Here is a 13658-nt window from a genome sequence, read left to right as displayed (position 1 = left end):
AAACGATACGTATTTCAAATCATTTTATTGAGAAACATTTCGATACAACAATTACAATCTACGTATTTACGAATACGATGCAATTTGGTAGCCAAATATTACCTAATTATTTAGTTTTAACAAAAAGCACGATTTTCTTGAAAACGTAACCATACTATAACCAAACCTATCGCCATGGATCATTTTTTCCCCTTAAGATTTCGGTTGGATTGATCTAATTAGTGGAGGGTGGGGGGAGGGGATTAATCAAAGCAGACATATCATCTTGATGCTGATGTCGTGGAGTTGTTTTTTTTTTTTTTTTTAGAAAAAAGTTTATTTACAACCTGGGGGGGGGGAATGATTGAATCTGACCAGATTTGAGCACATTCAGTCATGTCTTATTTTTCGAGTCTGATCTGGTCTGATCAATCAGGCTTAATCAGACCTAAAAAAAAAAGACCTGTTCATATCTGATTGAACTTGCACGTGATCAGATCTGAACAGCTCTAATCCGATCGAATTTTTGATCTGATCAGGTATGATCACATGCAACCATTTTCCCCCGAGAAGCCAAAAAATAATTATATCAAATTAAATAATTGTCACGACATTAAAATTCAGCTTGAGAATTCAAAACCTTGTTTTTTTTGTAACATTTTTGCTTTTTTGCTACTGAAAAGTCTCACCTTCGTTTTCGAAAAATCACTCAAATGTTTCTCTTGTTTGATAGAAATTATCAAAAGTATCACTATTTTGCCATTGTTGTCAAGTGTGGCGTTATTGTGCAGAAAATCGCCAAAAATTCTCGCTTGTCCAAAAATTGACAAAAACTTTTGCTGTTTAGAAAAATGGTTAAAATTCTTTGTTTGCTAAAAGCTTCAAAAAAATTTCACTCGTTTCCAAAAATTGTCTCGAAGTTTCGCTTTTTTGTCCAAAAAATGTCAAACATTCTCGCTTTTCCAAATATTGTCAAAAAATTACGCTTTTTAGAAAAATAGCAGAAGATTGCCCTTTTTTTCAAAAAATTCCAAAAAGACACAATTTTTCCCAAAGTTTTCCAGAAGTCTCGCTTGTTTGACAGAAATTTGGGGAAAAGTGGAAGTGCTGCTTTTAGGTTGAATTGTCAAATTCTTGCTCTTTTCCAGGAAATTCACAAAGATTCTCGCTTTTTGGGAACATTGCTGATTCAAAAAATTACCCTAAAGTCTCTGTTTCATAGCGAAACAAAAGAATTACAAAATCTACAATAATTGCGAAAAAAATACCGTGTTTTCCACCAGAATAGTTAGGTACCTACTAAAAAGTCTGGCGTTTTGCTAAAATTGTAAATATATCTTGTTTTTTGACAACAATTTTCAAAAACTCCACCCTTTTCAAAAATTGACCAAAATTTTCGCTTTTGTAAAAAGTGGTCGAAGATTACCGTTTTTTGCAGAAACTTCTAAAAAGTCTCATTTTTCCCTCAAATTGTCCAAAAGTTTCGCTTTTTTCGCAAAAATTACGAAAAATCATATTTTTTTGCCAATAATTATAACATTATCTATGTACTATTATTTTCAGTTTTTTGCTGAAATTGTCTAAAAATTCTCGCTTTTTTCAGCTCAACTTGTTAATAATTTCACAACTTGTAAAAAGTTTATTTTTTTTCAAAAATTTCAAAAAAGTTTCACTGTTTTGGCAGAAATTGGCCCAAAAAGCCCTCCTTTTCGCTAAAGTGAGCTAATTTTTGCTAATGTTTTTTCAAAGTCTTGCTTTTTGACTTGAATTCTCGTTAAGTGTATTTTACAAAATTGCCAATAATTTCCAAAAAATCACGTTTGTGTGTTTTTTTTTCAGTACCTCGTAGGTACTTATTATTGGTCGGGGAGCCCGCATGAAGATTTATTGCACCCCCCTCGACCCTCTGGGACAGCTTTTTTCTTAAAGAGGAAGTCCTAAGGAACATTTCTAACCCTTGTCCTCAACAAAAAGTGGCCCTACTTACAAAATGGCGGCCATTTTGATTGGCAGGTCAGCCGAAATCGCAGATTTTGCGTTCAAACATGGGACTTGCACGAAATTTTTTAAACCTTTCGAAGGTAGATTGAAAGATCAGGCGAAAATTCATCACCTGTCAAAATTTCAAGTGTCAAAGTGCCTTTTTCGATTTTTGGTGAATTTTTGAAAATCAAATTTGAGGCAAAAATGAGGGGAAAAATCAAAATTTTACCAAATTGTTTAATAAAGCTGAAAAATGGAAATCGATTGGAAACTATTTCAAACCGTTTTGAGTAGTATTCTGGAGCCTCCAGCAGATTTTTGAAAATGGAAATTCTCACAAAATTTCATAAAATGGAGTTGGAAAGTTGAAATTCACCCTGCGAAATAATTTCAATACACCACGAAGTCAACTGCAGGTGGATTTCAAATCGTTTTGGAAACTCCAGCAACTTTTTGAAAATTACTGAAGCCTCCAGTAGATTTTTGAAACTTGAAATTTCCGCAAAATTTCATCAAACGGAGATGGAAAGCCGAAATTTACTCTGCACTTCAATTTTAACACCCTCTGAACACGACTCCAGGTGGGTTCAAGTCATTTTGGAGCCTCCAGCGACTTTTTGAAAATTACTGGAGTCTCCACCAGACTTTGAAACTTGAAATTTCTCACATCATTTTATCAAATAGAGTTAGCAAGCTGAAATTTACTTCGCAAACTATTTTCAATACAATATGAAGTCGACTGCATGGTGATTTCAAATGGCTTCGAAGCTTCCTGCTACTTTTTTGAAATTTCAATTTTCCAAAAAAACGCCATACAACCTTTCAAATAGTCGCTGGAGGCTCCAAAACGACTTGAAATCCACCAGCAGTCGACTTCGTAGCGTATTTACATTTGTTTGCTGAATAAATTTCTGCTTTCCATCTACTTGATGAAATTTTGTGAGAATTTCCAGTTTCAAAAATCTGCTGGAGGCTCCAGAACACTGCTCAAAACGGTTTGAAATAGTTTCCAATCGATTTGGAATGTCGAAAATGAGGTATATCCCAAATTTCAGCTTTATTGAGCAATTCGGTAAAATTTTGATTTTTCCCCTCATGATTTTCAAAAATTCACCAATAATCGAAAAAGACACTTTAGCACTTGAAATTTTGACAGGTGATAAATTTTCACCTGATCTTTCGATCTACCTTTGAAAGGTTTAAAAAATTTCGTGCAAGTTCCATGTTGGAACGCAAAATCTGCGATTTCTGCTGACCTGTCGATCAAAATGGCCGCCTTTTTGTAAGTAGAGCGATTTTTTTTAGGAGAAAGGTTAGAAATGTTCCTTAGGACTCCCCATTTAAGAAAAAAGTTGTCCCTGTGGGTTGACCGGGGGGGGGGGTGCAATTGATCCTTGATCTGGCCTTTGACCAAGTATTGGCACCTGGGGGAGGCACTGAAATTAAAAATTTCGAAAAAAATGTATCAATGTGTCGAATTTTTTATTTCTGAGGATGCCGGATTCTATTTTTTCGGTCGTGTTATTTTTTTAACTCTAATTTGGTCTGTTGGGAGGTGAGGGGGGGGTAAGGTTAAAAATTTGAAAAATTGACCATTGTCTCAAAATTTACATTTTTGGGTCATTCAACATTTCAATTCAAAATAATTTGAGACTGGGAGGCAAGGCCAGTAAAATCTTTTTATCAACTACTTAATTGGATATAGAATAAGTTTTATGGTTTCGAATTCAACCAAGGTTTCAAATCCAACTTTGGTACTGCATCACACGATATATACTTGGATTTTTGTAAATTTGGCAAAATAAAAACATCTTCTGTAATACGAGTTAGGTTATCACTGTTGTCGCACAATACACGTGACAAAGTGACTTTCTTAATGGCTGATAATTGCGACGGTGTGAATGTAGTTGGATTTTCGTACCAAAATCTGAAATTGGAAAAATTATTGTAAAATAATAAAGCAATGTACATACTTATGAGTGTTAAGTTATTGCAAATTCAAGCCAATAGGTACCTATCGCCATCGCGTAATCTTTGGAATTGTTCTACAAGTAAACACTGGAATAATGGACCAACTCTGGCATTTTTCAATTGATCTTCTAGAATGCCACCGACCCATACATCGATATTACCTGATCATGAATACGAATCGATCAATATACATATAAGCTTCTTCTTTGAATAAATCATAATATACCTATTCTATAAATTTTTTTACCTGGATGGCCGTATAATTGTTCCAATTTATGACGAATTTCGTCGCTGGAAATATCCTTCTTCAACTGATCGAAATTTTCGGGCACAGATAAATTGCAAAATTTACGATATTCCGTGTACCCGGGTAAACCGTGATCTCTAGAACGTTGAATATTCATAGCAGCCAAATCCAATGATACAGCATGAGCAGCGGTGAACAATTCGTCGATGAGTTGATCGTTTAAATTTTCTGTGGGCTTTTTACGTTTCGCCGATGCCGTGAAAAAACCTCTGATAAGGGGATCGACGCCTCCTTCTGAGATTAAACGCCAAGGTGCGAAGAAAGCTTTGCCGAGGGGTAAATTTCCCTGCAATTAACAAATTACTTACATATATTAGTAAATTCTACGACTAAAATTTGGCTTGATTGATCTATGAGCACATAACGAACATACTTGCGGGATAACTTTGAAATTTTCATCGAGCCTGGCTAATTCCGGATTAATTAGCGAATGACCCATTCTAAGAGCAGCAGTAGCGAAAACATTTGATATCGTGGCGTCAACGTTTGGTTTGTAACCGGCATATTTTCCTAATGCTTTCATGCCTTCGGGTCCGATGATTTTTTCCAACCAATGTTGATACGTAATGTGTTGTAATTCGGCTATGAGTATTTTACGAGCTTCGAAATACAATTTGTCACCATCCCAGTGGGGATTAATTTCTCTGAGCTGAGTAGCTAATCGGTTATGTTCTCGGAACCATATTGTATGGATTGCAATCAGACCTACCTGAAGGTAAAAAAAACAAATATGAAATGATTGGAATTTTCTCAGCTGAGAAATCTGGCTGTACCTATTCAACTTACTTGTTCGTTAACTCGAATATCCCCTGCTAAAAAACACCCCGTGTTGCTTTCATTTAAATCTCGACGGCAATCTACTTCGTTTAATCCTGCAGTAGGAAGGTAAACGTGACCTCCATTGGTGACCACTCCACCTCTCAGCAGACCCAAATCTGAGAGGAGGTCTCGAAGAAGAAATGATCTATCTCTAATAAATCCGTAAACCTATACAAAAAATCATACTGTTATTAAAATGATCACATTCCTATTCAGTTCTAGCATAGGTAATTGTTTAATAAATTGACAAACCTACCTGAGAAGCATCAATATAGGAAGTAAGCTGATTCAGCTGCTGCCTAGGTTGCAGTTTATGGAAAAACACCGACGTAGTACCCGATCCACAAACAGCACTGCTCCTAATGAAATCCATACATCTTCTATTCTTGATACGAGTATCATTTCGAGGCACTTCCATCGGAAAACATGGCTCCGAATAAGCGCACGTTTTTTTACAATCCAGACCTTCCCAGCTTTCCAAAGTGGTTGAAGGTAAAGCGTGATCTAAATCGTGATCCAAGAACTGGCCCCACTGCATAACCATATGGGTTATTTCTTCATCCGGTGTAATGTCGTAGGTACGTATTAAGGACGTGGACACTAATCTAGCTTGTGGTTTAGGGTATCCGTAATACTTGACCCCTTTATTCCAGCCGACCGGAGTACTGAAGCCATTTTCGTAAATAGGATTCAATATTCTGCGAAAAGCGGTGTAAGAAGATCCCCACATCGGATTCGCTAAATTATTACAAGTGCCATCGAAGGTTGAATATTTCGAATGAAATTCCGTATTCGAGCAATTGACAATCGGCTGATGAGAAACGCATCCTGAGATGTTGGCTATCAATTCTATTTGACTCTGGGTGAGTAATTCTTCGTACGAGAAATCTGCCAAAAGATGAAAATGCAAAAAACAGTGTTGCCAGATTTCTATAATAAGTACAGGTCTAATAATTGAATGTATTAATAATTCAGCAATCTCGCTTACTATTTGTTATATTCAGATTTAATCCGGAACTTATGTGTCTTCTAACATTGGCCAAAGTCCTGGTATAGATATCAGCAGATTTCACTATGTTACGAGAAATCTCATCCGGATACCTGAAAAAATTCATCAAAAAACCCGGAGATTTGTCGGATTGTTTTTGAGAAAATAAATGATTTATCGTCGCGTTAATAGCTCGATCGATTTCCAATTTCGCTTCGTTGTATGCTTGAAGAATGTAAACATCGTTTTCAGATTGAAAATCTCCTACGAAAGAGAAAAAATGTCCAATTATGGGGTTATCTTATTTTTTTTTTTACAAACGTCCTGGCAAATATTTTGAAAAAAATGAGATAAATACTTACCAATGACTGTGAGTATTCCTCTAGCTGTATCATTGCCTAAAGTATTTTTTGCAATGCATTCGTAGACTCCGGAATCGATTAAACTGACATTGTAAATTCTTAAACTGCCAATGTTGTTCATCCTGCGAAAAATAAATAGGTCGTAAAATTTTTTATTCGTACAGGATCATCACGTCAATTCAACCAAGGAGGGGGGGGGGGTCGGCGATTTTTTTTTGAAATTTTTCCTGTGGAAAGATCTCCCAATGGGATGACCTATGGCGCAAATCGTAGCCCTCTAGCCCTTTTTTAAAGGCTGCTAGGGGGTATCAAAAGTTTTCAATGAGCTTAAAATTTCATCCATTTCAGCAGAGCATTACTTGATAACCGCGATACCTATACCGAAATATAACTTTTTCCAATAGTTAATGGTTTCAAAAGGCATTTAGGTGATATCATAAAAATCAGTGTTGCCACTTTTTTCGTACAAAAAATTAGCTCGAAAGTTTCAAAACGTAGTTTTCATATCATTCCAACCCTCCAAAATTCTGGAAAAAATATATTATGGACAGATTTTCATGCTGAACAACATATTAAAAAATTGGGATGGCATTATTACATAAAGAATTGATTTCAAAAAATTGAAAGTTTCCGAAAAAATGCAATTTTTTGAATTAAAACATGAAAAAAAGTTTTGATTGGTGAAGTTGACCGATTTGACCCCTATTATTACATATCCGTTGAGACTGCTGAAACCCCCTTTCACTCGATGAAATGAACTCATCACAAAAAATCAAAATTTGAAAAATATACAAATTTTAATTTTTTTCCTGTGAGTGTAATTTTTATCAACTTTTTCATGAAATTGCGCGTCGGGAATGTGAATAGCGAACGTGAACTATGATGGGTATGAACGATGGCGATGCCACATACAACCAACTAACAGCTATGTACAGTGACATTGTGAAACAGAATAAACTTCAACAAAAACAGTTGGAAGAACAGCAGAGGCAAATCAACCACTTATGGAAAGTAGTAGCTCACTATCAAGCCAAGTCAAAAGAGGATGAAAACCATCTCAGCAAACAAACATCATCAACAGACGAATTAGAGGGGCTTACAGTGAAAAACTCAAAAAGAAACGTATTCCACCTATTTACATTAGTGGAATTGAAAATATTACTGAATTTACTGCAATGTTGGAAAGCATGGAAGAGTGTAAGACCCCTATACTGCAAACCCTCTCTAATGGAGATGTTGAAATAGCATGCTCAAATCCGCACAACAATTGTCAGTGTTGACATTTACATCGACTACATTTTTTTCCAACATAATGATGGAAAAGTGACCAATAAGTTATTTAATAGGAATCTTCTGTCTGTAAAGAAGCCAGGTTAATGAAATTTTTGAAATTTTCTCATTATTTCTGACACTTTGACAGCCATCTCAACATGTAAATGTAAATTTTGAGCAACTATGTCAATCAATTTTTCAGAATTAAAATTTCAGTTTTAGTGTTTAACAGTTCAGTAAACATTTAAAAATACGATCTTTGTTTAAAGAGAGAAACAAATTTTTAATGGCATTGATAAAATTATTCACTTTTCCATAGTTTGGAGTTGTCGATGTTATGTCGATGTGAAAGTAGATCGTCCACAAATACATCAACACCAACATAGACCAATTTTGAAAAATTAAGTTGATATTGTGGATGGATTTGTTGATGTCAAATTTCACATCAACATTAACATTGACATGTTGTCAACATGAAAATGTATTAGTTTAGTACACACTCTTCGATAAGGTATTGCACCTTTCAATATAGAGTTTAATGTTCAACTACTGAATTGTATGGACTTTCTGACTGCACTTCTCGGAGGTGACCTGCGCGTCAATGCAATGACCACCTAAGAGCGTATGAGAAAATTTTACAATTTTGCATAGCTGGAGGTCAATGTAAATTTTAATGCCAATGTCAATCCATACACATCCGTCATGTTTGGATGTCACATGTCGATGTAAATTTCAACCCTGTGTCGAGCCAATTGTCGACATAAATGCCGATCAACATTGGTCAACAATTACATCAACAATTTGGCTCGACACAGAGTCAAAATTCACATCAACACGTGGCATCAAAAAGTTACGAATGTGGATGGGTTGACATTCACATCGAAATTAACATGGTCATTGTTGTACCTACGGGAAATGAGCAAAGCTTTAGAGCAGTGTATAGGGCACTGGAGGCTATAAGGAAGAATCCTAGTCACAAAATGTATGGAATTGGAGACCATACGTATCAGTTGGAACAAGATGAACCCTATTAGGTAGTTATAAGGGGGCTATATACCCCTCCACTTGACCTAAGGATATCAAATTAGAATTGATTAAAATTAGACATGATGCCATTAATGTCACCAATGTAATTATTAAAAAAACAGAGGTGAAAAAACGTGAATCTGGAGAAATTATGAGCAAGAAATCATAAATAAGGTGCCATTACCACTCTTTTATGTATATCTTAGCTCAAAAGAAAACAATAAGACCATTTATGAAATGGGGTTCTTGTTGCACACTAAAGTGAAGACAGAACCTACAGCAAAAAAGAGGGAGCTACCTCAATGTAAAAACTGACAACAGGTTGGTCACACCAAAACATGTGTTGAGTGTGGATTAGACCATGAAACAAAGCAATGCAGGAAGAAGAATGAAGATTCAGCCAAGTGTGCTAATTGTGATGGTGATCATACAGCTTACTGCAGAGGGTTTCCAGTATATCAAGGAAAAATTGTTGCTATATCTAAGCTAAAGATGACAGTAACTGACTGTGTCAAGCAAAGGACTACTCAAAGCCAGGAGCAGATAACAATTCAGAATCCTAAACAAGCCAAAATTGTTAAAAGAAACCTTCCAAAAAATAACTGGAAAAAAGGAAAAAGTTCTATTTTGGTAGGTATCGCAGTTATCGTGTAATGCACTGCTGAAAAGGATGATATTTTAAGCTAGGTAACTGAAAACTTTGACACCCCCTGGAAGCCTTTAAAAAAGTGCTACAGGGCTGCGATTTGCGCCATTGGCCATCGGCCCTACGAAAGGTCTTTCCACAGGAAAAATTTCAAACAAATCGCCCCCCCCCCCCATCTCACTACTTCTTTGTCGAATTGACGTGGAATGACCTGTGTACAAACAGAGTTGCCTACATATCTAATGCTTTATTAGAGTAGGCTATATAATTCCAATTTTTTACCTGAATTTTATCCTATCTTCGACGATAGGTTCATTATTTTTAAGCCATAGAATATGAGGTTTTGGTTCACCATCCACTTTGCAAGGTATTTCAACGCTTGAAAATTGGGGCACATCGATATCGAAAGGTTTAATTACAATACGAGGAACCCTGGAGCCTCGATTTTTCACTCTCAGTTCCATATTACGTTCAACGGAACCGATGGTATTTTGAGCCAAACACGTATACATACCTGTGTCACTTTCCAAAACGTTTTCAATTTTCAAAATATTTTCTAGAAGAAAAAAAGGCAACATCGATAATTAATGTACCTACTAGTAGGTAAATGCAAATGATAATTTTTTTCCAGTGTAAATGTAAAATGAGCTCACTGTTTTCTTTGAACGTGATTCTAGAATTTGGTACGACTGAACGTCCATCTTTAAACCAAGTGAACAATGGTATAGGATGACCTTTAGCAATACATTCTAGTTCTACAATCGATCCAGAACCAACGGCAAGATTTCGAGAAAATCTGATGATTTCTGGAGCCGCTGAAATTATCATCACAGATACTTATCCATTAATTTATTGAATAAAGCAACACCCTTGACGAATTTGCAATATTTACCATCTACTATCACTTCAGAAGATCCATAAATAGTCGTAGATGGTTCGGTGGACATGCAGTGATAACGGCCAGAATCATCGAGTTGAGCTTGGTTCAAATGCAGGCTGAAAATAAAACTTCCTGTTTCTGATACCTTAAATGGGAAAGAAAACAGATTGCGATTTTAAGTAGGATACGAACAAATAAATTTTTGGTTTAAAGTTCAAATAACTGAAAGATATATTTGATAGGTATACCTACTTTTGATGTGGTGTAATTATCGGGTACCATAATATTATTTTTTAACCAAGCTAAATGGACATTCGGATTTTCTGATAGAATGCAATCAATTTGTACAGATTCGTTTTCTCTAATTGCTACATTATCTGGTGAAACCTTGCCAGTTACGTTCTTAGAAAGTAAGACTTCTGTGCAAGAAAAATGCAATATTAGAAACCTGGGATTTGAACAAGACCGCAATTTTTGGAAAAAGTGAGGTCTGAAACCCCCATAGCAAAATTTTCAGCATACCCAAATCGATTTTTCAATTTTTTGCAAATTTTTAAGCTTTAAAATTCAAAATTAACATTTTTTAGTGAATTATGTTTTTTGAAAAAAATATCAACTTTTTCCAGAAAAATGATGCATAGAAAAGTCTTGAAACTGATGAGTATATCAACTTTGGAACTAATTTTCATCCATTTTTACAGAAAAAGTACATTAAATTTTTTTTGTAGATATCAGGAAATAACAATTTCTGGATTTTTAAAAATTCGACAAAATTCTCAAAATTAATCTGGTCAGCTGAAATTTTAGCTATGAAGATTTCAGACCAGGCTCTTTCAAAAAATCGCAATTACCTTTAGCACGATTGATTTTCAATACAGCTGAACGTGATTTAACGGTAGCTACATCATTCGATGCGATACATTCATATTTCCCTTCATCGGCTAGAGAAATTGATTTTATAACCAATCCATCAGATTCTTGATCGTATTTTCCATTTCCAAAATCAATATTGTATCTAAAATGAAACCCATTCAAAACACGTCAATTTGTCAATAAAGGGAACATCATTTAAACCAACACCATACCCATCTTTTTTCCAGCTTATACGAGGTTTTGGGTATCCTCTGGCTTTACATAATAATAACACAGATTGAGAACCTTGCTGAGAAGCTTCGATATCTTCGGGCTGAGTTACGATTTTTGGATACCCTTAAAATCATTTCGCTCAATTTGTAAAACTGTAGGTAAAATGAATCACAATTTGAAGAAAATAAAACGGGGGCTTACTGCATTGACGGAATTCATCGCTCGATTTTAAATCTGGTAACGATTTTCCATGCAAAGAACTAGGTGATTGGCAAACTCCACTGATTTGAACGCCTTTTCTCGGATCACTTGAAAGGTAGTCGAGTAGCCAGAAAAGTTCACAGTCGCAGTTCAAAGGGTTGCTATCTAAACGTCTGCGGGTAAAATACATCTTCGTTAGTTTAGGTTTAATTTTTTCAACAAGGTAGTTAATGGATGAAAAACGAACAGAGTTTTGATATTTGACAACGTCGCAAATACGTCCGTTTGTATATTTTCCACATTGTTGTTGAAAAGGAATCTATAAGGTGGAAATTTTGAACATCATTAAGTAGGCATACGAGAAGAGTAGGGGTATAAATTCGAGAAAAAAAGAAGGAAGATTTAATTCACTTACAATCGTTCCAAATGTACCAAATTTTTGAAAATGCCATCACCAAGTTGAACAATATTATTGTAATGCAAATATCTGCCAATAAAATTCTCATTAAATGAAACTGGAAGTTTAGAAAAGTTGGTACGTACTACGTAGGTACCCAGAATAGATAATTGAATCAACTCACAGTTGCTCCAAATTTTGAAGATTTTTAAATGCTTCAGGTTCGATAGTTCCAATTTTATTTCTATGCAGATGTCTAAAAAAAAAAAAAAAAGGTTCAAATTAGGTTGGTATATGATACTAGAAGCAATAACACATTGTTTTTACGCGATATGCACTTAGAAAATACTCACAGATGTCGTAATTTGGATAAATTATCGAACACACCATTTCGTAAAATACTGATCTGATTATTATTCAAAAGCCTATACAAAAATGAGCAGATAAATAGGTAAGTACAGAGAAAGATTATACAAATATAGAACAGATGATACCAGAACTCGAACTTGAAAACAAAATCACTCACAATGTTTCCAAATTTGGAGACGTTGAAAACGAATTCAACTTCAAATCTTTAATTTCATTCACTCTTAAATCTCTGAAACACAACAAATAAAATAGTTATTATGAGTAGACCACGATCAACGTCAGATTTACTACGCCTATTATATAAACATTAGATACATATTGAAATAACTTACAATACCGAAATATTCGACGATAAACCGGGAGGCACAGCTTGTAAACTGGCTTGCATACACTTCACATAAGACGTTTGGCAAAAACATCTTTCTGGGCAATCACTTGTAACTTGCTTCACGATAAAACACACTAAAATAACGTAAAAATTTACTTTATTCATCTCGATCTCGAATAATGCGTTTATTCAAGAGCCTACATATTCGTTATGATAGAAAATGCAGTTTCCAACGAGGTTTTGGCGGATGATTATTTTTTTTTTTATCTTTTTCAACTTGTTATCGAAATCAAAAGTTGAGATATTATACCGTGAAAAAACTTAGTACATGAGAAATATCAAATTCCATTTTACTGTTAATTACCGCATGCTGTTATAAAACTAATGGATGTTATATCGCTCCCATCGCGCTGATAAGTAACGTTTATAATTAGGTATTCAATATTACGATTCTACGTATTTTTGTATGATTTCATAACGAATGCTAATTATTATAAGTATCAAGGGTGAGATGTGTTTCCTGTTACAGGTACCTACTTCTACTTACCTACGAAGTATAGTGTTGTTTTCTTTGAATCTGATACATATGTAGGTACTAAATTTTTTGATTAATTGGATAACCATCATGGTCATTGATTGGAACTTTCCTAACCATTGTCTTTGGCCATGATAAGAATAGGTCTAGATGTTCTATGATGAGATTGATAAATTGACGTAATTTACCTGATGTACTTAAAAGGGAACCTTTACAATCCGTTGCCTCTAATCGAGCTGAAATTTGGCTCACTGGAAAAGCCCTACACTCAGGCCCCAGAACCATATTTTCAGCAACTGAGGTTGATGTTTCGATTTTTGGTGAATTATTGAAAATTGTGTAAATAGCCCAAGTATGTACATATGTACATATAAATTAGGTTGGTAAAACAGGTATGTTGATTTTTTAGAAAAAGAGCAAACATGGAGATAAAAATCTGAAACTCCGTTTATATTAAAGTCGGCCCCTAAAATCGATTGCCACCATTTTCCAACCAATTCGAAGCCTCT

General features: G+C 35.0%; 2 protein-coding genes across 2 annotated transcripts in view; one reads left to right on the top strand and one right to left on the bottom strand.

Annotated features, from left to right (window-relative positions):
* The window catches only part of LOC135841264 (nephrin-like), a 1354679-nt gene that overhangs the window by 895499 nt on the left and 445522 nt on the right, over window positions 1-13658 (top strand). The window lies entirely within an intron of this gene.
* Pxn (Peroxidasin) lies at window positions 9-12976 on the bottom strand. The gene is made up of 21 exons (XM_065358107.1): window positions 12619-12976; window positions 12444-12515; window positions 12271-12342; window positions 12102-12173; window positions 11936-12007; window positions 11768-11839; window positions 11521-11693; window positions 11319-11442; window positions 11085-11248; window positions 10486-10652; window positions 10246-10378; window positions 10007-10168; window positions 9636-9909; window positions 6410-6531; window positions 6048-6311; window positions 5316-5947; window positions 5027-5227; window positions 4614-4949; window positions 4181-4526; window positions 3977-4094; window positions 9-3889 (listed from the first exon to the last, which is right to left on the bottom strand). The coding sequence occupies exons 1-21, from the start codon at window positions 12777-12779 to the stop codon at window positions 3676-3678; spliced, it is 3951 nt and encodes a 1316-aa protein (XP_065214179.1). The 5' UTR covers window positions 12780-12976; the 3' UTR covers window positions 9-3675.

Source organism: Planococcus citri, chromosome 3, assembly GCF_950023065.1.
Source record: "Planococcus citri chromosome 3, ihPlaCitr1.1, whole genome shotgun sequence".
NCBI lineage: Eukaryota > Metazoa > Arthropoda > Insecta > Hemiptera > Pseudococcidae > Planococcus > Planococcus citri.
Note: the sequence above shows the minus strand (reverse complement) of the source record. Positions and strands in the feature narration are given on the sequence as shown.